Source organism: Callorhinchus milii, unplaced genomic scaffold (assembly GCF_018977255.1).
Source record: "Callorhinchus milii isolate IMCB2004 unplaced genomic scaffold, IMCB_Cmil_1.0 Scaffold2, whole genome shotgun sequence".
Lineage (NCBI taxonomy): Eukaryota > Metazoa > Chordata > Chondrichthyes > Chimaeriformes > Callorhinchidae > Callorhinchus > Callorhinchus milii.
This window is the reverse complement of record NW_024704743.1, coordinates 69,649,276-69,671,076: the sequence shown is the minus strand read 5'-3', so window position 1 is coordinate 69,671,076 and position 21,801 is coordinate 69,649,276. Positions and strand designations below refer to the sequence as shown.

Below are 21,801 nucleotides of genomic sequence, written 5' to 3'. Positions count from 1 at the left end.
AAGAGGAATTGTTCAGGTGGATGTTAAAGATCCCATGGCACTATTCAAAAAGAGAAGGGAGTTTTTTTCCAGTGTCCTGGCCTACAATTCCCCCATTAAAACTGGTCGTTCACTTCTAGGCTGTTTGTGGGACAATTGCTGTGCGCAAACTGGCTGCCACATTTTGTTCACAAAACAACTAATCAAAACAGTATATTCTGTGAATTGCTTTGAGATATCTCAATGATGTGATAAGGTGCTATGTCAAATGCAAGGGATATTATTATAATTTGACAGCCATAAACTACTGACTAAATGAATTGAAATTGAAATCAGCTCTAAATTACTGTGTTTCCCTGGCCATTGGGGAGTATCTGGAGTACTGCCACCACTCACAGAATAGTACGTACTCTTCGATCTGAATAAACTGAATAAACTATTCCCCACATCTACATTTATATTAAGCGCTCCGAGACACTATCCTGTGAAAGACAGTTCACACAGGGCAGAGCAAGTTCTTTTCAAGCCACTGAAGAGAAGAGAGATTCATTTATGATTTACACATTGGAAACTAACAGGAGTGAAGATGAACTGTTTGAGAAGGAACAACTGAAAGGGAAGTTTGACTTGTTTTACAGTGATCAGAATGAAGAATTGGCTTGCCTTTTGATATCTCACTTAAAAGTAAGGTCATACTTAACTTTTTTTGAAAAATTGCATGCATCTCTGAAAGTGCTCAATACTTTTAATAATATATTTACAATACAAATTAAAATACAAATTTAAATTTGTAGAGCACCTTTCACATCATCACTGGTGTCTTGCGAGGTCCTCCTGACGTGAAAGGCTCTATACAAATGTAATTTGTATTGTAATTCCCTGTCTAACTTGCCTGCCCAAATTAATAATATCAAGAACATTTCTTAGTGTCAATGCATTTCAAATGAGTTCAATGCCAGTATACAGATACTGCTCAGTTACGTTCAATACAACACCATCCAGGGCAGCCAGGTTGAGTCTCAAAGTGCATAGTCAAGGCCTCTCACACAAGGACCTGGATTAAGCAGCTGGTGCAGGATTGGATTTAGACCTTGAGAGCATCAAGGTGGCTGGCACGTCACAAGCTCTCCTGCGAAGGCAGATGTCCTCCAGATAACTGGTAAGGAAACTGAGGCTTGGGGCTGCTGTTGGAAGGCGTTGCCTGGAGTCCGAGTTCCTGATCACGCATTTGTACGTTCAGCGCCTGGAATGCCTTGATTGGTTTGAGAGCTGCTTAAGCTTCACACCTCAAACTGGTGGAACCATCGCTCATTGGGAAGGAATGTGTGTCTAAGTTGTGGATAGGAAGATGGTGACCTCACGCATTTCATGCTGAGCTGTGTGGCTCTTGTCCTACCATCCAACGAGTGAGGGCTCAAACCTCTTGTTGGCGGTCAAATGACCATTAGTGACTATCCTCCTGGGGGGATGGCCAACCAACACTTACTGGTGGCCACAGTGTGACTTTTAGTTATCTGCATTACTTCCTTCTCAAATCAGCTAGCGTGTGAGGAGAGGTGGAGAGGAAGGGAGAGAATGGGCAAGTATGCCTGACCAGCCGCTCACCGCCTTCACGGAGCTCCCTAGGAGCTGTAATCTGGCTGCTCCCTCCGCACCTTGGATGTCCTCACAACATGAAAGGTGCTATTCAAATGCAATTTGTTGTTGTCTCCTACATTTCCTATTTTTACTTCCTACATGTAGTGCCTTGCAGGTATCTGTATTAAATTGCACTTTCCTTTCTACTCGCTTGATTGACTTTAGCCACTACAATCTTTGCCTCTCTCACACTGCTGAACCTCCAACCCAATTTATTGTCTAGTTCCAAATCGCTCGTGCCCAATGTGCTGTTATTTATTTTGTAGATGAGCACAAATTTACCCTGATCACAGAAGTTAGTCTGGATGCACTTACACAAAGAGCGGGCCAAGCGGAAAAACAGTCCTTCCAATTGGACAAGTGGCTAAGTTTATAAAATAGTATTAAATGGCTAGTTAGCTGCCTATGAAGACGTAATTGGGATGCTATTTTGTTTAATTTAGTAAATGTTATTCTTTGTTGGTTTGCAAATTTACCGAACATCTTATGACCAGTTTATACAGTAGTGGCAAAATCCTTGGCATAACTTCACACTACCAAGGCCAGTACATTTACTGGCAATTGGTGAATCAGCCCTTAAGTATACTGACTCATCAGTTTGAAATAGGTAGGTTGTGAAAATGTAGGTTCCAATTGGAAACTAAAAGGAGTATCGCATACAATGCAAAAGTTTCCTGTCTTTGTGCTGTTTTACCCTTTGTTAAAAACATCCCTGCATAGTTCGCTTCCGACTGACTGGTGTGAAGTGTGAAGAATTGATTTTAGACAATCCTCAGGGAGTTGAGATTTCTCCCTTTCCTACACTTACACCATGCTCAAGCCCTTGATAAACTGAGGCCAGCTGGTGGGGGCAGAGGTGGGGTTAAAAGGAACTAAAACATTTTCCAGCATCTTTTGCAAAGTCACCAAACACCAATTTCTCGAACGGAATTGGATGAATACAATTGCAAAAAAAAAACCTTTTCCAAATTGGATGTGGATCAGTAAGAAATATCAGCCAATAGATAGGAAAGCTAAAGTATCTGATCTGTACACATGCAGAATGAAGCAGGGGTGTGCAACTAAAGGTGCAAGGTTTTTATGGAAAATAATATTTAAGTGGTTTTGTACACTGGCAAACATGTTTTACCAAGGACGGAAAGTAGTAGAAATCTATCATCAGATCGTTTCCACTTGATGGTGTGATAAAAATACCACGCATCTCTTCACTTCTCATCTCCTCCCTCACAAAGATAAATAGATAACTTTCTTTAAGAAGTCGCTATCTGCACTAACAGCAATCTGGAGTGAGAAACGCCTCCCTTAGATGCTTCTCTCTGGCAGAGAGTTGGGTTAAAGATTGTGTTAAATTATTTAAGTTTACACAAGGTGACATACTGTTTTATGGCATGTTTAATTTATCACTGCACATTTCAAGTTTATTAGATAAGTCTGCTTAGATTTGTGTACTTACAGTCACGTTGACATTTCATTTTGCTGATGTTGTATTACTTGTCTGGTATTTTCCATACTGTGTCGATTTTGCTAAATGTTCATATACCAATAACACATTGGCTATTTTCCTTGCATTTCAAGAAATCGGTTTCGATTGAACGTTTTGAATGGATTGGGGGCTCAGTAATGAAATTAGATGGGAGTGTGGATTTTTGAAAATACCTGATGTTTTTCATTTACAACTACTTTCTTTCCTCCTTTTATTACACATTAGCCTTTCAGGGCTGCTAAACCTCAAAATTCCTGGCATTGACATAGACCAGATAATTAAGTCCCTGGTGGCTTCTCTTTTCAAAACAACCAGATCTTTTTTTTTTGTTTTATTTAAACGAAATCTCAATTAGTCCCAGTCTGTCCTGGGGGGGTGGGGGGGGGGGGGGGATTGCCCCCCTTTAACAGACTCCTCCAGAGATTCAAGTAATGGATTTCAGCCTGGAAGTGGGGTGGGGGGTTGCTGGAGGGGTCTTCAAATATGAATTTCATTGAAGAGTGGTGAAGTCAGTGTGTTGGCCAACCCTGTCTGGCTGCAAGCTGATGCTGTCTGTCTGTCTGTCTGTCTGTCTCACTCACTCACACTCACACAGCTCAGCTCAGCTGGTTAGATGTTAGCAATGCATTCTTGTCTGGCCAGTCCCACTTTCGCCTGGTACACTGGTCATTCATTGCAGTATTTCTGGCACGACAAGGAGCCTGCAGTTGTGATTTGAGCGGAGAAGCAGGAGGGAATGAGAGAGAGAGAGAGAGAGAGAAAAAAACACTGAACTGTCACAGGATGTGGTTTTACTGAACACGCACTGCTCGAGAGAAGAACATTTTTGGTGCATGACGTTCTCAACAGCCAGAAGGAAGTCGAGGGATATATTTAGACCCCAAAAGCTTGAATTGTAAAGTTTGTCAAAGGACATTTATTCGGATTGGGTTTTTTTTTTGCATTCAGCCTGATCTCCCCCCAGCCTGAGCCTGAGCCTGAGCCTGAGTCACTGCTTGTACTTGTTTTGTGTTCAGTGTTGATCAAGACCACTGTGTGGCTGCTAACTCTGTTTGAGTTTCCTCGGGGTAAGTCACTGGAATGAGTGTGTGTAACTGTGATGGTATGTTAACTGCTCACGATCCTTCCAAGGATGTGGGTGCTTCCCTCACCCACATTATCAGGGCATCCCTTTCATCCCCTCCTCCAAAACAAAAAGGTACCCTTGTGTGTGTCTAAACGTCAGGATCAAGGGTTTAAAATAAGTTGTGTTTAAGGCGTTGTGACTGTGGCTGTATTCAATTGCAATGGAAACGTATATGGCCATTTAACCGGGATCTTCCAATATAATAATGATTTGTGGCTGAAATTGCACCGTCAATTTGCTGTGATTAAAGGTTACAAACTGCTTGTTACATCCTAAGGGCGAAACTCTCTGTGGTGTGATCTGTCTTTAACCATAACCTGTATAAGTTTCCTGTAGCCTCAAAGACAACAGGGTGACCAACATGTCGTGATACCATTACAATGTCTAATCAATCTTAAATAAATTATGGTTTTTTTTAGATAATAGGGTAGATATCACGACTTTTTGTCACCCTGTATATAGCCTGAAAGCAGCATTTATATGGCAAAAATAGGATTCTGCGGATTTCCATTGAATGTTTTAAAGAGTGCTTCGAGCAAAAGGAAGACTGGTTTCTCCTTTTACCAGCAAACTGACGTTTGTGTGTGTGGTTTTTTTTTTGCATTACACGTTGAAGAGCAACACTGAGCATCTTCAGTTAAACTTTCGGTGTAGTTTTTATTGGATGCACAAATAGTGTTTGCATGACTCTGACGTGTGTGGAAATACAAGTGCCTTGTGACAGCAAAGCCTGTAACACTAAAACAGAACAACACTTGAACTGAGTGTGCATGCTTTCACCTTTGAGGTTTGTTAATGGATCCCCAATTCTCTACACAAATTCCAGAAATAACTGTATAATCACATTATTGATATACTATATATATACACAATACACACACACACATATATAACCATAGATGTTCTGTCTTCTGGAAGTCTCAGTCTCAGCTGCATTTTGTCTGCTGTTAGACAAAGTATGCATCGGGCAATCTGTTATGTACTTCATCGGAGACTGATATATGATCTACTGAGTGCTATGCCAGTCTTTGTTTTTGTTTTCTGGGGAAAAATTAAACTAGAACAGCTGTTAGAGCTGATACGTCCTGTGACTCTGTTAGTTAACACAAGAGTCCAGACCCCAAACCACTTCAAAATATCTTTGTCGACTTCCTTTTTTTTCTCTCTACTAGCTCCACTGTGTTTTGACTGGTTGTGTGGAAACAAAATTATGCAATTACCTTAAAGGTAAGAAAGACAAAGTAAATCTGGGCTAATTGACTATACGTGATTCTATTATATAGATAGTATATCTATCTAATAGTCTTCAAAAAAACAATCACAACATGAGTAGTTACTGTAAGGCAATTTGAGATATGTTGACTTTTGTGGTGCTGTAAAAATGCATTTTTTCTTCTATGGGCTGTGAACTGAGATGAAAATAAAAATAATAATAATAATCCTTGCATTTGATGTAGCCCTTTTCATGTCTTCTAGCCATCTCAAAGCGCTTCACAGAATATATTGTAAAGTTAATAGACTGTATATTTGTGGGCGAAATGCAGCAGCCATTGTGCACAGCACAAACAGTCGTGGATTGAAGTGCCTCATTTATTATTGTTTTTTTCTTGAGTGATTATTATCTGGGGTGTGGAGTAAGGAAATTTGCCCAAGGTTTTGCCCTGCTGGGAATCGAACCCAGATTTCTCATTTGCAAGGCGAGTGCTCTAACCACCGAGCTGCAGGACTCCACAAAAATGAACAAAACATTGGTGCCATAAGGGATGGGAGAATTAATATTATTCAATGACTGAAACATTCCCAAGCATAACAATAAAACTGATCTTACGAATGAATAGACCAAACTCTGCTGCTTATGAAAACGATGTTAGCATTCATAAGGGAATCAAACCATAGCAATCTCCTTTTGGGGAAGTTATATGGATTATGAAATAATCAGCAAAAATTAATTTTCAAATTAGTCCAGGCCTTATTCCCGAGACCTCGCTTGACTACCACTATTTAAAAAATTCCCCCAAAACAGACTTAGGCAAAATGATAGAATTAGTCTTCTCATGTGATTGAGGTTAGCCCACAACCAGGCTGACAGGCTATTAGATTCTATCTATAATCATAAAAACATAGAATCGTTGAATTTACAACACAGAAGGAGGTTTTCCTGGTGCATTGTGCTGTGTCAGCTCCCTGAAAAATCTACCCATTTAGTCACACTTCCCTGCCCTTTCTCCTCAATATTTTTTTGAATATTAGTCCAAACCTGTTCCCTACAAACTGATTTATTGTCCAAGTCTAGTTTATCTTTTTAGTAAAATAAAGTATTTGTATTTTTATAGCATCTTATCATGTTGAAACATCTAAAAGAGTTTTGCAGTATTTACTATCAAGTGTATTGACTCTTTGTATAGACAAAGACAGCAGCTATTTGCGCAAAACAAGATCCCACAAACAGTGGTGCAGTGAACCTTGTAAAGTGATGAATTACATTTATCTGGAAATATTGTTGGCTGTATAGAAAAGTACTAAAGGATCTTTAACATCTTAATGAACAGACAGATGGGATTGAATGGTTCAGTGTCTCATCCAAAGGACAACACTCCCCAGCAATGAATTTGAAGCTTGAGCCAACAACGCTCTGACCTAGAGAGCCAGTGCTACTGAAGCCTAGCTGAATCTTTGTCTGTAGTGACTGTTCTTCAGAGTTATCAGGAGTTCTGCTTTTTATCAGCTTATGGCAAGATAAATTGTAATTTGTTATGCTAATTATCATCAAGTGGAATCAGGAAAATGTGTGGCATTATATTTTCTTAGTTCTTTGTAACTCAAAGAGACATAATCTTCTCACTGCAATTTGATGCAGAAACTCTACATTCCTGAAAAAAAGAAGTACTTTCAGTTCTATTTTTTTGCAAACCCAACCTCAGGAGCTGACAGTATCACAATTTGTGGTTGCACTCTACACCACACTAAACCAATATGGAACCTGTGTCCTGTTCGACCCTCAGCTATCCTTCATACCCCACATTCGTGCCGTGACCCGTTCAGGCCTTTCCCACCTCCTGCTCCAGGTCCCCTGCACTTCCTGCCCCAACATTTGTGGTCTGGCATTCAGCATCTCTGTCTCCACACTCTAGAACTCTACTATCCCACATCCCCTCTTTTGCCTGTTTCAAGTCCCGTCTAAAGACCTTCCTCTTTGACCGTGCCTTGGGCCACCTTCCCACCCCCACCCCCAACCTCCCTGCTCTCCACCTCTCCTGACCCCAACTCCCAGCTCGAATCCAAACCCCTGATTGTCCAGCGCCCTGGGCCGTCTTTCCGATGTGAAGGGCGGTATACAAGTGTAATGTGTTGTTGACACAAATTAATTTTTGTTTCCTGATCCTTGGACAGTATCAATTCCAGTCACATATAATTCAGGTTACTAACAGCTTTGTAGATCCAACGGATGAATATCCCATCTGTTTGAATCATGTCTCCCTTTTTCGGAGTCCAATCCTGCCCTTGCAAAGGGTTATGAGATGTTACCCTATGTGAAATGCAAGTTGTTGTGGTTGTATTAAGTTTTAGGCATTTACAGAACATCAGATGCAAATGCATAGTAGAATATGTGCAGATTTAGAATATACAAAACAGCTGTCAAAGGGTTACTTTTCCTTTCCAATCATTTTAAAAAAAGTGCTCAAGAAACTAAAATCATTTTAAAGTATCAGATAATGAGCAGCTGTGAGCCAATTTCCAATAAAATTACATTGATTCCAAACTATTTTAGCCCAGCATTTGTGATGTGGTATGAAATAACATAAAGGGCTGAATTCCAGAGTACTAAATCTGGAGAAAAAAAATCTCCTATCAATGAGATGCAGCAATGCATTGTTAATGCTGTTAAATCTATTGTTTATGTCTGTACTGCTATAGGGTGAATTGCACTGAACAGAAACTGGCTTTGGCATCTATGATAAATAGAATTCATCCACTGGCCCAGTTATTTGATTATGGTTTATTACACTTCCGAAAGGAATCTGAAGGTGTCATTTATTGCTGCTATTTCTACCACATCTTGTGTTTTCTACTTTAAATTAGAAACTGAGAAGATGGGCTGTGGACTGCCAAAGCTGGAGAAGCCCAGTGAAAACAGCCCAGGCAAAATCTACTCAACACTGAAGAGAGCACAGGTAGAAACCAAAGTGGGCATTGCATATGAGTATAAACTCCTGGACTTCACTACAACGCAGAATGGTAAGGGGTTTAACTGTTCCCATTACCGCAAAGTAAACTAATGAATTGTGAACACAATGGAATATTTTTTCACTCTGTATTGCTAAGCATATGTTACTTGCCAAGTATTCCTGTGACTGACACACGTTTTGCTTTGTGGAACAGAACCACCCGCCAGTAAATCAGTGTGGAGCGTGAAGTCTGATATATGCATCCTGCACTACACTACTGTGAATCAGGAACAAAACAAATATCTATAATAATAATATATTAATCCTTGCATTTGATATAGCACCTCATTGCATTGTTGAAACATAACAAAGTGCTTCACAGAATATATTGTGCAGAGCAGCACCAAAATCAGCTGTTAGATTTCAACCTTGCAGAAGAGGTGGTCGTGGGATCAGCTGCAATTCAAAGTATGAACAAAGAAGGAGCCCTGTGTGATTGGTACCCATCACAATTTATACTATGTGCAGATATGAATCTCACTGCTGAAACCATCTTTAATTTACACTTCTTGTTGGAAAGCAAAATTATAGTGGTACAATGCCAAACATGCATTAGGTTCCTTAGGTGGCATATCATGTCTTTCATTCAAAGAAAGGGAAAGGGAGATTCAAAAATTCTGATGAAAGACAGGGTGAAAAAGATGTGTTTTTCAAAGGTTTTCGTAGGACGGAAAGACATAGTAAGGCAAAAATATTTTTGGAAGAGAATTCCAGTGATGGTAGGCAATTATTAGTAGACCTGAAAAAAATTGTCGTTTTTAAGAATTTGAGGAAACCTGCCACAAACTGGATAATAATAACCCTTGAATTTAGTATAGCACCTTACATATCAGGACTTCACAGGATATATTGTAAAGTGGAGTGTCCGTGTATTTTGCGGATAAACCAATTTGCAACCAATTTACGAACAGCAATGTCGCACAGACAGCCTTGGAACGAATGAACAGTTTTATTTGGGGGATTATTTGCCAAGACACTGGGAGAAACTCCCTTCTCTTTTTGAACAGTGCCATGGAATTTTTAGCATCCACCTTAACAGGCAGACTCGGTTTAACATCTCATCTGGAGGACGACATCTCAATGCAGCACATTCCTAGCACTGCGTTCCAGCGTCAACTTAGACTGTATGAGTTCCAAGTCCTGCTGTGGGGCTTGAACCCACAACTTTCCGACTCAGAGGTGAGAGTGCTACCAACTGAGCTAGGCTGACAAATTAAGACTGAATCTATGAATTCTTGAAAATTCAGCAAACTATAACGTTTTAAGACATTGTCCTACTGCTGAGAAATTACAGTCCATAAGAGTCCACTGTGAGTCTATGTATCTGAAAAGCCACTGAGACAAGACCTCCCTCTGACAAGGCTGATTTAGTGTGTTTGTGCCATCTACAAGGAGGCTGGATTTCTAGATATCGTGTCTCCTTTTATGACTATAAAAAATGATTGATTCAGTATAATGAAATGTAACAGTTTCAAATTATTTACAGTAACTGAACTTTGTGTTTTCTCCATTTTATGGTGAGGTCATTAATACATGAATCAAATACTGTAGCTCTGTATAGTTTGCCCATTTTATAAGTTTCCGTGGTTGTTGCCCAAAATTGGTAATTGCCCAAAACAAGACAGGGGTCGACCAGAGAATAAGGATGTGAAGTATATTTTTAGGACACACGATGAGTATTTACACCAAGACTAAATACCAAAAAGTATTTTCAGCTCTCCAAGACATTACCCCACCTGAAGTGTGTCATATTAATGGAAGCTGTTCTTTACACAGTGAGTGTCCAACAGCTGGAATGGGTTACCAGGAAAGGGTGCTAGAGGCCAGGGAACTTTATAGATTTACGAAGCAGCTTGATACTGTAATAGGAAGCTGTTAGAGTGGATATTCTAAAATAATTAGATTAAATGGGTTGAATGACCTTTATCTCAAACCTTGTGATTTAGGTCCACTCTGCCAGTTCAGGTGCACATTAAGGAACCCATGGCACTTTTTGAAAAGAGAAGGGAGTTTTTATTGGTGTCCTGGCCAACAATCCCCAAAATAAAATGGGTCACTCACTTCATGGCTGTTGATGGGATACTGCTATACACAAATTAGCTGTTGTGTTGGCCTACAAATAAGATCACTATACTTGGTTATGAAATCCTCCGAAGCGATTTGAGACATTTGACAACGTGACGGCATATTCTGTGAAGTACTTTTAAGATGTCTCAAAGATAAGGTGCTGTACCAAATGCAAGGATTATTATTATTATTATTTATTATTATTACATTGTAAATCCTCTTCCAGTTTTTCTGGATGCTGTTGCCAGATGATGTTCCATCTTCCATCAGTTCTACCAATACCTATGTCCAAGTGCTTCACTGATCAGTAAAAGAAGTGTTTTATGTTAGAGAGAACAAAGCACTGAACCAACTATAAGTTCCCTCCTAAACAGCATTGGGGAAGTACTGTCGCCATCAGAACTGCAACAGTTAAAGAGAAGGGCAAATATCACCTTCGCTGGATAACCAGCGTTGAGCAATAAATGCTGACAAAATGCCAGCGATACCCACATCCTGAGACAGAAAGAGAGGCAAACGCTAACAATGATGTCTAACATTTGATCTGAATTTTGAATTGATTAACCGTGAATTACTCCAATGCGTCAAGCAGTATTCACTTCCCCTCCCTTGGTACCATGCTCCGAGTTGACGTCAGTGAAACCAGGTTATGCATTCGGTTTCCGGCTTTTGACTGCTGATTAGTGACATGACAGTTTTCACTAACAAAAATAGCATTAGAAAAGCTGCTATCCCACTAACCACTAAGGCTATCTACAGGCCCAGCTTTGTTTACATCAGCACTGAAAGCAGAGTTTGAGGGGCAGGGTGAGGTTTGGTAATTTATATTCTACAGTTAAAAAATTTAATAAAAATCTTCATTTTTGATATAGCACTTTATCACACTGTCAAGATATTTCAAAGCTCTTCATTGTAAATTGTAGTAACTGTGAATTTCTAGGCAAATACAGCAGACAATTTGAACACAACAATGTCCCACAAACATCCATGAAGTGAATGACCAATTTTATTTGGTGGATTGTCAGCCAGGACATCATGAAGAAACTCTCTTCTCATTTCAAACAGTAGCATGGGATCTTTAAAACCCATCTGAATAGCCGACTGTGAGTTCAAAGTCCCGATGGAGGGCTTGAACCCACAACTTTCTGATTCAGAGGCGAGTACTACATTTAAACTGCACGTTATTTGCTGTTTAGTTTGGTGATCATTACAACTATGACAAAAACCACGTGGGTAATTTTGAGGGGGTTCTCTTGCTGAAACTCTTACTTGGAAAGAAAGAACTTGTACTTTCATAGAACCTTATTATTGTCAAAACATCTCAAAAGATTTCACAGATAAGGCAAATATAGTTGTAGGCTGTTGTAGGCCTTAGCCAGGTCCCACATGCAGTCATATTGAAAGACCAATGAATCTGAAGGATTGTTGGCCAGGACATCAGGAAAAACTCCCTTCTCTTATGAATCATATCATAGGATCTTTAACTCCCACCTCAACAGTCATCTTCCAAAAGAGGATGTCTTTGATCGTGCAGTCCTCCCCCTAGTACTGTGCTGGATTGTCAGCCTGGCACAATCTTCTTGTGAGTCAGCCTGGGGTAGTCAGTAGCACTCTCACCTCTAAATCAGAAGGTAGTCAGAAGATTTTAAGTGCTCTGAGACCCTACCCTGCATGGAGGGCACTATATGAGTGCAAGTTGTTGCATGTTAAAGCCTTAAGTTGCTGGCTGCTTTGAACTCACATTAGTAGTGTCTAAACTGACACTCCAATGCAATACTGGGGATAATAATAACAATAATCCTTGTATTTGATATGGCACCTTACCACGTCTTTGAGAAATCTCAAAGCGCTTCACAGAATATATTGTAAAGCGAATAGACTGTATATTTTGTGGGCGAAACGCGGCAGCCGAGTTGCACAGCAGTGTCCCACAAACAGTCCTGATTGAGCGACCAAATTATTATTATATCTTTTGAAGGGACTGTTACCTCCGGAAAAGCGATCCACTAATCGACTAACAACCGTGCTCCTACTTACAAGTTCCTACTTGTAAACAGAGGCGTGTGGAGTAATGAAACTTGCCTAAGGTTTTGTTCTGCCCAGAAATCAAACCCAGGTCTCTTGCTTGCGAGGCAAGTGCTCTAACCACTGAGATGCAAGACAGGATATGCTGAATTGTTGCAGGTGTTGTGCTTTAGATGAGACATTTAACCAAGGTCCTGTTCAGGTGGACTCTAAAGTTCCCATGGCACTGTTTGAAAAGAGAAGAAAGTTTTTCTGGGGTCGTGGTTGATAATCCCACCTCCCACCAGAAAATTTGCTTATTCACTTCACAGCTGTTTCTGGGACATTGATGTGCATGAACATACTTTCCTAAATTCTCATATAGCCAGTCTGCCCCTGTGAATACTGAAGAGCTTTCACATCTTATTTTTATATGACATTCAGAAAAAGGTTGTCCCTTAATCCCAAATGATGAATCATCCCTGATATCATCCCAGTGAATCTCTTCTACACCCTAGATACGGCCTTGACATCCCTTCTACAAAGAGGCATCCAAAATTAACTGGACATAATGCTCCAGCTGCAGTCGAAGTAAAGGTTGAGAGATCATATTTGTGAAGGTACTGGTTCATCAATGAATGAATTAGTTCAGTGGACGAACTCCACCTTTCACTGTCTTTCAGTCGAACGAATAGTCTTGATCGACCTGTCATAGTCTGTAGGAAGCGTTGGGGTGTAATGTTTGACCAGAAATTACTATTAATATTTTGGTAGAAAAACTATTAATTGCCCTGGTTTGTTGGGGGAAATGGACACTGCCACAGAATACAATGAGAAGGAGACGAAAGGAAGGAAAACAGGAGTTAAGTGTTGAAACCATACTGACAGCTGAAAGAGCTTAACGCAGTCAGGCTGTCTGTACATTTCACAACCCACGACACATTCTGTATCTTTAATATTAAATTCACTAAAAGATAATGCAACATATGCCGTTCAGAGTCTGTTGTGTTTTTATTCGAATTGAACAGGCTGTTAACAGTCAAACGTATACAGAATTCCCAGCAACATATGGAACTCAAAACACTCACACTCTGTTGTGAAGACTTAATTTGATATGTAGCTGATGAACCGGTACTAAAAGCTAACCTCTGTGTATTTGATTTCTAAACTATCTACGCTTCAGTTCATATGTTTACAAAGAAGTTGATGAAGCAGCAGCAATTTTAAAAAAAAATGTATTTACCTAAACATTTCAACAGTTCAGTTGATATGTTTAGAAACTAATTGGTCAACCGGTACAACATCACTGCAGAAGAATGTTGAGGCATTGCTCAGAGCATCTTTTGTTAAAACGTGTTAAAGACTTCGTGGCAGCTTTCCAGAGAGGCTCCAAAGGGAAATCACTGACTAATCTTACATCTTGAAGAAAGCAAGGACTTGCATTTTCGTAGTACCTTATCACGTTGAAACATCTCAAAATGCTTCATATCAAGTCAAAACGTCTCAAAGTGCTTCACCTACTTACTGTCAAGAGTGTTAAAAACAGCAGCCATTTGCACCAGCAAAGTCCAACAAACAGCTGTTAGGCAAATGAACACATAGATGCGACTTTCATTCAATGCCTCACCTGACAGACAGCAGCTCTGACATTACAGAACTCCCTCAGCACCACACTCGAGTGGCAGCCGAGACTATAAGATCAAGATCTGCTGACTTGGGATTTGAACCCACAATGACCAAAGGGTGAAAATGCTACGAATTGAGACAAGCTTGTTTTCCTTTAAACAACGTCAAAACATCAACCTTATTAACATGTAAAAAGATGCTTTCATCTTTAATGAGTATTTTCATTTAAATTATTTTGTTTGTCTTAAATCTGTCTGTTTTGGTAGATATTCCACAAAGCTATTTTTAAAGAGAAGGGAGTTTCTCCCAATGTCCCAAGCAACGTTGGCCAGTTGTTATGTCTCTTGATGATAATTACCTATAATGCGCTTTGAGATGGTTTGACATGAGTTCGTTCACAAAACACACAGTCATTCCACTTCATAGTAAATCCTGTGAAGTGCTTTGAAGTGTCCTCCCAACGTGAAAAGTACTATACCAAATGTAAGGATTAATATATTTTGCTGTTATAAGGCTGCTTAACTCCCAGCTCAGAAACAAATGTTTCAATCATAGATTCAAATGAATCTATGATTGATGGGACAATGGTTGGATTTGTGCCTCTGCACTTTAGTCCCTATCCTGAAGCCATTCACTGAGCAGCACTAACACCATCCAGAGAAGAAAGTCACAACCTAGGTTGTCTCTCTTTTAACAGGAGGAAAATAGAACTAACAAAATATTTTACAGTGACGCCCACAGAAGGTCAACCCCAGATAACCCGGTCTCTTGTAGATACTGTCATCTGTTTTGTTTCTCTTAAGCACAAATTTAATTATCTGTTGTTATTTTATCTGTAGCTATTGTTGTAGAAAAAGCAGGCACAAAATTCATTTAGGTTAATTTAGGTCCTGTCTACTGTGTGATCAAGTGGACATTAAAGATCATCCACTCTTCCCCCTTCTTAGCTGTTCTTAGCTGCCAGGTATCATAGAGACAATTCCTCCACTGATGCAAAATGTACAGAAGTCTCTTCTGCTGTTTTCTATATTAGGGAGCTTCTGATAAACTGCTAAGTACAATAAAAGAAAGATAAAATGATGAATTAAGTATGTTCATGAGACGTTCCTTTGTCTCACCCTAAAAAATATTGGCAATATTTGCACTATGAAGAATAAGGATAATAAAATTTACACACGAGCGCCAATGTATTTTTTGTAAAACACCACAATTTCAGGCAATTGTACTCACTACTCTTTTACCAGCCTAATATTTCTCCCTTGAAAACTAGTGTGAAAAACATAGCCATCAGTGTGGAAATCGCCCAACTTTCAGGAAGGAATAAAACTTAAGTTGATTTTGGTTCAACACGTGCTAATATATTTTTGATAGATAATAATAACAATAATCCTTGCATTTGATATAGCACTTTCTAAGCACTCCATGATGCTACCCCGCGTAAAGGGCACTATGTAAATGCAAGTTGTTGTTGTTGTTATCACATCTTCGAGACCCTGCAAAGCGCTTCAATTGACTGTGTATTTTGTGGGCAAAACGATCTCTGATGTCAGTGAATTAGTGTCAATGATCGCTTGCTTATGCCAAGACTGGATGAAGAACCTAACAAGCAAAGCTTTCTGATAGCAAAATAAAAACGAATCATAGCTGACTGAGACGGAAAGTCTATAAAATGGCAGGAGATTAAAGCAGGCTAAGGGAAAACTGATCCCACTCTGTCTTCCGCCTGCCACCCCCACCCAGCACATAGTAAATTAGAAACCTAAAGGCTAGAGATTGCCAGACATCTCTGTTTAATCTTCTTTCTACTGATGGTGTTCATATGAGCGCAGAGTTGGGAAAGTTTATGATGACTAGTACAGACCAGAATGAAAGGGAGATTTGAACCACAAGAGTCAGAAGAGAGTGGAGTGATTGTAATATTATGCCCACAATCCCACTGTAGTACTGTATTTAAAAGCAGGGATGGCCACAGTAACAGTTACCCCTCACCTGAACTGGTGTCACCCCCTCCTAAGCTGTTTTCATTGTATGGATATTTCAAAACGGTAAATGGAATATTTACAAGAGCAAATTGTTATTTTCTGTTTTGCACAGTTTCTCTGGAAAGTTAAGTAATGAATGGGGTAATTGAAACCTCACATTGCCAGGCAGTCACTGTATATACCTGGGCAGTCAGTACTCGCTGACCAGTCCCTGCAGGGAGGCACTCATCTACCAGAGTTGCTGCTTGTTTGCTCAGTTGAAATCTGCCATTATAATAATACAATAATAATCCTTGCATTTAATATAGCACCTTATCACGTTCTCGAGACGTCTCAAAGTGCTTCACAGAATATACTGTAAAGTGAATTGACTATATTTTGTGCGTGAAAAGCAGCAGCCAATTGTGCACAGCAGTGTCCCACAAACAGTCATAGATTGAGTGACCAAATTATTATTGTTTATTTATTTTGAAGGGATTATTACCCCTGGAAAAGCCATCCGCCAATCGACTAACAACCGGGTTCCTGCTTACTGCTAGGTAAACAGAGGCGTGTGGAGTAAGGAAATTTGCCGAACGTTTCGCCCTGCCCGGGAATCAAACCCAGGTCCTCTCGCTTGGGAGGTGAGCGCTCTAACCACTGAGCTACAGGACTCACATATACATTAGGTTTATTATCAAATGGAGCCATTCACAGTTCTGACCTATAGATGGATATCCTGTTTAGTTTTTACTGTTCAAACTTTTGTTTATTTTGCTTTTATACAACTGATCTTTTCCTTTAGGCACAGGTAATGAGTGACACTTGACAGATATGTACTGAGATGTGCAGTGTGACCGAAGTATGTGCTCATTGTCATGTGCTCCTGCATTTTACTCATGTGTGTGCAAATCTCCTTGATGGATGCGTTCACCTCCCAATTGCAGGAGTTACACTGGTGGGTGAGCCCATTCCTATCTGCAAGCATGCAGAGAATACATACAGATAACAACAACAAGTTGCATTTATAAAGTGTCCTTCACGTCGGATGCCATCTCGGAGCGCTTAGAAGGTCTTCTGAAGCGCTCTGCTGAAGGTCTGCTAAAGCAGCATACAGAAGGTTGGCTGCTTTATGGACCCATGTGCTGCAATCATTGTGGACTCGGTGCCTACTGAGGCTTTATTAATACTCTTATTATTGAGCAGAGGCTTAGATTGACTGCCTTGCGGTCATACCTAGCAATGACATTGCTTTATACTGAACACTGTGGGGCACTTGAACACTTTCATTAAATTCTGTCAAAAGATAATGTTGAATTAAGATTTAACGGCTTCTTTTAATGATGTGAGGAATTTCTCGTCTTGGTTTATCGGTGAGATAAACAATCTCATTTACAATTATTGTAAATTTACTTTTAATATTCAAAATGAAACAAATTATTTCATTTGAACTGTTTTTTTTCATATCAAGTTGCCTTCATTAATATATATTATATATATATGTTGATGTTTCTGATTTAAATCTCATCATGAGCTTATAAATATTCAGTTCTCAGTGGATTTTTTTTCTGGATTTCATAATAAAATGAATCCGTGCATTTAATATACCGCCTACCATGTTAAAATTTTCAAGTGGTGTATTTGTAGGCAAACATGGCAACCAATTGATGTTTAGCAAGGCTGCGCTAATAATCATGAAATGAAAGACACGATTAACACAGTGAATTGCTGATTAATCCTCCACTGAGCGAAACTCCCATGATACTGTCATAGCAATTTGCTTCCCTTTTCAAATACTGTCATGAGATCTTTAACATCCATCTGAACAGCCAGGCAGGAAAATGGTTTCACATCTCATCCAGTGTTCCTTCATTGTCAGCCTAGACTGGGGGTCTCCAACTGGACAATCCCTGCTAGGTGGCGCTCTGGTGCACGATCAAAAAGACAAGAGAAAGGAGAACAGCCTTGTTATTGAGCCTATTGAAAACAAAGCCAGATACACAAAATACTACATGCATCTCGAAATAAAAATATAATCTTTAATATTTAAATTCTGGTAACTATTGCTCCTGCCTCTTGTTTTTATTGAGAATGACACTACCTAGCAGGAATCGACTGGTTAGACACCCCTGGCCTAGACTATGAGCTCAAAGTCACTATGTGGGGCTTGAACCCAATAACCTTCTAACCTAGACTCAAGAATGCAAATAACTGAACCAAACTGACACTGAGAAAATAAGAGAGGGGAAAACTCAGAAACAACTCTTAGTGTGGTGTAGTGACTGTATTTTGTAAATGAACATGGCAGCTAATTGATGTGCAGCAATATTCTGCAAACAACCATGAAGTGAATGATCAATTAAGCTGCAATTGTTGGTCAGATACCCAACGAATCTCACCTTCTCTTATCAACTGTCTGATCTGAAGGACAGTGCCTCTAATATTATAGTGCTCCCCAACACTGCCCTGAACTATCAGCCTAGATTAGTAGCTCAACGTCCTGCTGATATTACCAATTGAAGAACCTCTCCAAGTGCTTTACATGATTTACTGTGAAGAATAATGTAGATTTGTAGCTGATCATGAATTAAATATCCCCAATTGGAGTCACCATCAGTAATTTCTTACTACTTTACTCTGAGATTGAAAAATATTGTTATATTTGAGTAGAAATCTCTTTAACAAACACATTTTATATTTTAGATAGTCCTCTCAAATGTTCAAAGCATCAGAGATTATTTCTTCTGTAATTTCAAAGTTTGTATTCCTTTGTAGATTCAAAAATGTAATCTGTTGGCCAGAGAGAAGGAAAATTAGTTTTATTGTTTTGCTAGTTATTAATGTTCTATCTTAATCATCTTAATAGTGCCACTATACATGTGTGGTGCACATAGCAGGAACTACCTGTAAAGTGGATCAATGTCATTTTGACCATGAAGAGCAATTGATTTTTATCAGACGGCATGGTATTAATTAAACATGATTTTGGAAGTCGCTAAAGCTAATCACAGGAAGTGAGCTCTTTTCAATATTGTTATGTGATCACCTCTCTTTTTATTTGTTTCCTTCTGATCTTTTTTTAAAGTAATTTAAGCAAAATTCCCCACAACGTGATTTGACCGGGTTGCAAGCAAGTTAATGCTCCAGCTGTGATTTCCTTCCTAGCTGTGTGAGCTGCTTAATGGTTTTATTCTTTAGAAGCTAGCTTTAACAAAAGAGCCATTCACACTGTATTAAATTTGCCACTGTTAAAAGGTGAGTAGTGACAGCTGATAATAATACTCCTTGCATTTGATATAGTGCCTTACCACGTAGTTGAGATGTCTCAAAGCGCTTTACAGAATATATTGTAAAGTGTATTTTGCGGGCGAAATGCGACAGCAGTTTCCTACAAACAGTCACCAAATTTTTTTGGGGGGATGGATTAGAAAAGCGATCCATTTCCCCGGAAAGCGATCCACCAATCGACTAACAAATAGGTTCCCACTTACTTCTAGGTAAAACAAAGGCCTGTGAAGTAAGGAAACGTGCCGAAGTTTTGTCTTGCCTGGGCATGGAACCCAACCCGGGTCCTCTTGCTTGCCAGGCGAGCGGACTAAACACTACGCTGCAGAACTCCAAAATGGAACGGAATCTAATCTATTAGTGATCATTTGGCGATCACTAATCATAGCGATCTTTTTATTTCATCCAAACACTCAGGTTTAGGCAGTAAGATTCAATTGATGATTTATGGATCAAATTTGTTTTATGTTTTGCAAATGAATAATGCCTATTATGTATCATTATTCTTAACTCCCTAGTGCCTAAAGTTTAGGAAAGCCCAGGGGGTTGACACCTAGCTGTGTCTAATTGATTTTTGTTATTAATTGGTATTTTGGTTTCCAAAGCAATTACTTTGATCTTATGTAAACTGTATTGTGAGAAAACCTGGTCACCTGATTAGATATTTTTGTCAAAAAGGTTAGTCATCACAAGAGAGGTTTGGTTCAAGAAGGCCTCTCGGCCTATGTGATCTCATTCTCATTAATTAACCTCTAGGTAAAGAAATACTTCCTGATATCTTTTCTGAAATTGCCCTTTGCAACCTTAATCCTACTATGCCTTCTCATATTGTTGTCTCGATGCATTGGAAGAAACGCTCTGAGAGTCAAATAAACTCACAGTAAACAAGCTGAAGAGAGTATGGATTATTCTTGTTTGTCGTAAATAGCCTTAAAATGTTGGATATTTCAGACCTGATTCTTATCAGAACATTAATGGACAGTCTACCATGGGCTGCTCCTGTGCATGCATTAGTGGCCTGACAGGAGAGTGGCTTTAATGGGTCGGATAGGGAAGAGGCTGGTTGCCTGCTGTCTCAGGCAAGATATGATCTGTGGCCTGAGCAGACTTAAAGAGAAGACTTAAGAGGGATATAATCAGTGTAATTATTGAATGAAAAATGCAATGTTTCAAAACAGATTTGATAATTATATGCTTCTTGGACATTTTGTGTTTGTTCTCCTTGCATGTCCCCTGAGACAAAGAAAGGATGATTACCATGCAAAGTGCTTCACTTTTCTTTGTAAGTACAGTAGGTTGTCATTGCCCATGAGAGCCAGGCAGTCTGTGAGAAACAGCATTAGCTCAACTTACAGATCAGCTCTCACTCCTCTCAAGCCCCAGTTTGAACCCTTTGCAAACCTAATTATGAAACAGAATTTTCCTTAAAATCCTAAACCTCCATTATCTTTCTGTGCCATGTACATGCTAAAATACACATGTAAAATTTGATTTGTTTGCCTGCCTATATTTTGTGCAGAAAACCGAGACACGGAACCAAGCTTTTGTTTACAAATGACACCAGAGTTGGTGCTCATCTCAGAGTGAGGAATCAGCCCTGTCAGTCATTGCGGATCACATTCTGGTTTTAATCTGTTTTAATCTGTTTCACATTTATAAAAATATTTATGGCATTGTAAAACATGGCCCCATTATAACATCTAAAACCAGAAAGGGACAATATTTTTTTTAACTGTATATTTTCAGTCTTTGCAAACAAAAATGAACAATTTAATACTTAATTGAAAACACCGATTATTATTGGGAGGATAGATATCAAGTCTAAAGGCCTGAAATACAACATGATCTTAAACTGTACGGTGATTTTGTTTCATAATTTTAGACCACAAAAAACTGTGGCAAATCCTAAAATTCAGTCTGAATTTGGAAGACAGCTCCTGTGAAGAGCTGCAGTTGACAAACTAACAGTTAATTGAAGGATTTTCCACTATTCTGCACGCAATTAAATTTTAAGGCAAAATGGCTCACAGATTAATACCAGGTGAAATTCCAGATCTTTAAAAGGCACATCATTAAAAATGTGTACTATGATCATATTGTGAGAACGTGTCCAGAATGCTATTCTGGATGAGAGCAGACCCAGTAACCCAAAGCAGCATAATATCACCCACATGTTTGTACTGAGTAAAGCCTTGATCGTGACTGAGGCAAGAAATCAGCAATCAAGGTTGGGGGTGGGTTGAAGGGGGTGGGGTTGGCGGAGGGCAGCCTGATCCTCTTCTCACCCAACATCCACAGGAACCTCCCAGCAAAGAGGTTTCAGGAGTGGAAACCCTGACAGATTTTCCTCCAGGGCTCTAACCCATGTTGTAGTACTGTTTTAGGTCAGGCTGAGATCAGCTAACT

General features: G+C 39.4%; 1 protein-coding gene and 1 non-coding gene across 3 annotated transcripts in view; one reads left to right on the top strand and one right to left on the bottom strand.

Annotated features, from left to right (window-relative positions):
* Positions 1-3,738: 3,738 nt before the first annotated feature.
* rftn1a (raftlin, lipid raft linker 1a) overlaps positions 3,739-21,801 on the top strand; it is a 58,065-nt gene continuing 40,002 nt past the window's right edge. The window contains exons 1-3 of one of the 2 annotated variants that reach the window (XM_042332386.1): positions 3,739-4,167; positions 5,399-5,453; positions 8,307-8,462. In XM_042332386.1, the coding sequence (XP_042188320.1) occupies positions 8,318-8,462 (145 nt within the window). In that variant the 5' untranslated portion in view covers positions 3,739-4,167; positions 5,399-5,453; positions 8,307-8,317. The remainder of the gene's footprint in view (positions 4,168-5,398; positions 5,454-8,306; positions 8,463-21,801) is intronic. The other variant, XM_007897599.2, reaches the window with a different exon arrangement.
* Positions 16,712-16,785, bottom strand: trnag-ccc. The gene has a single exon. It is a non-coding gene; the product is annotated as a tRNA-Gly (tRNA).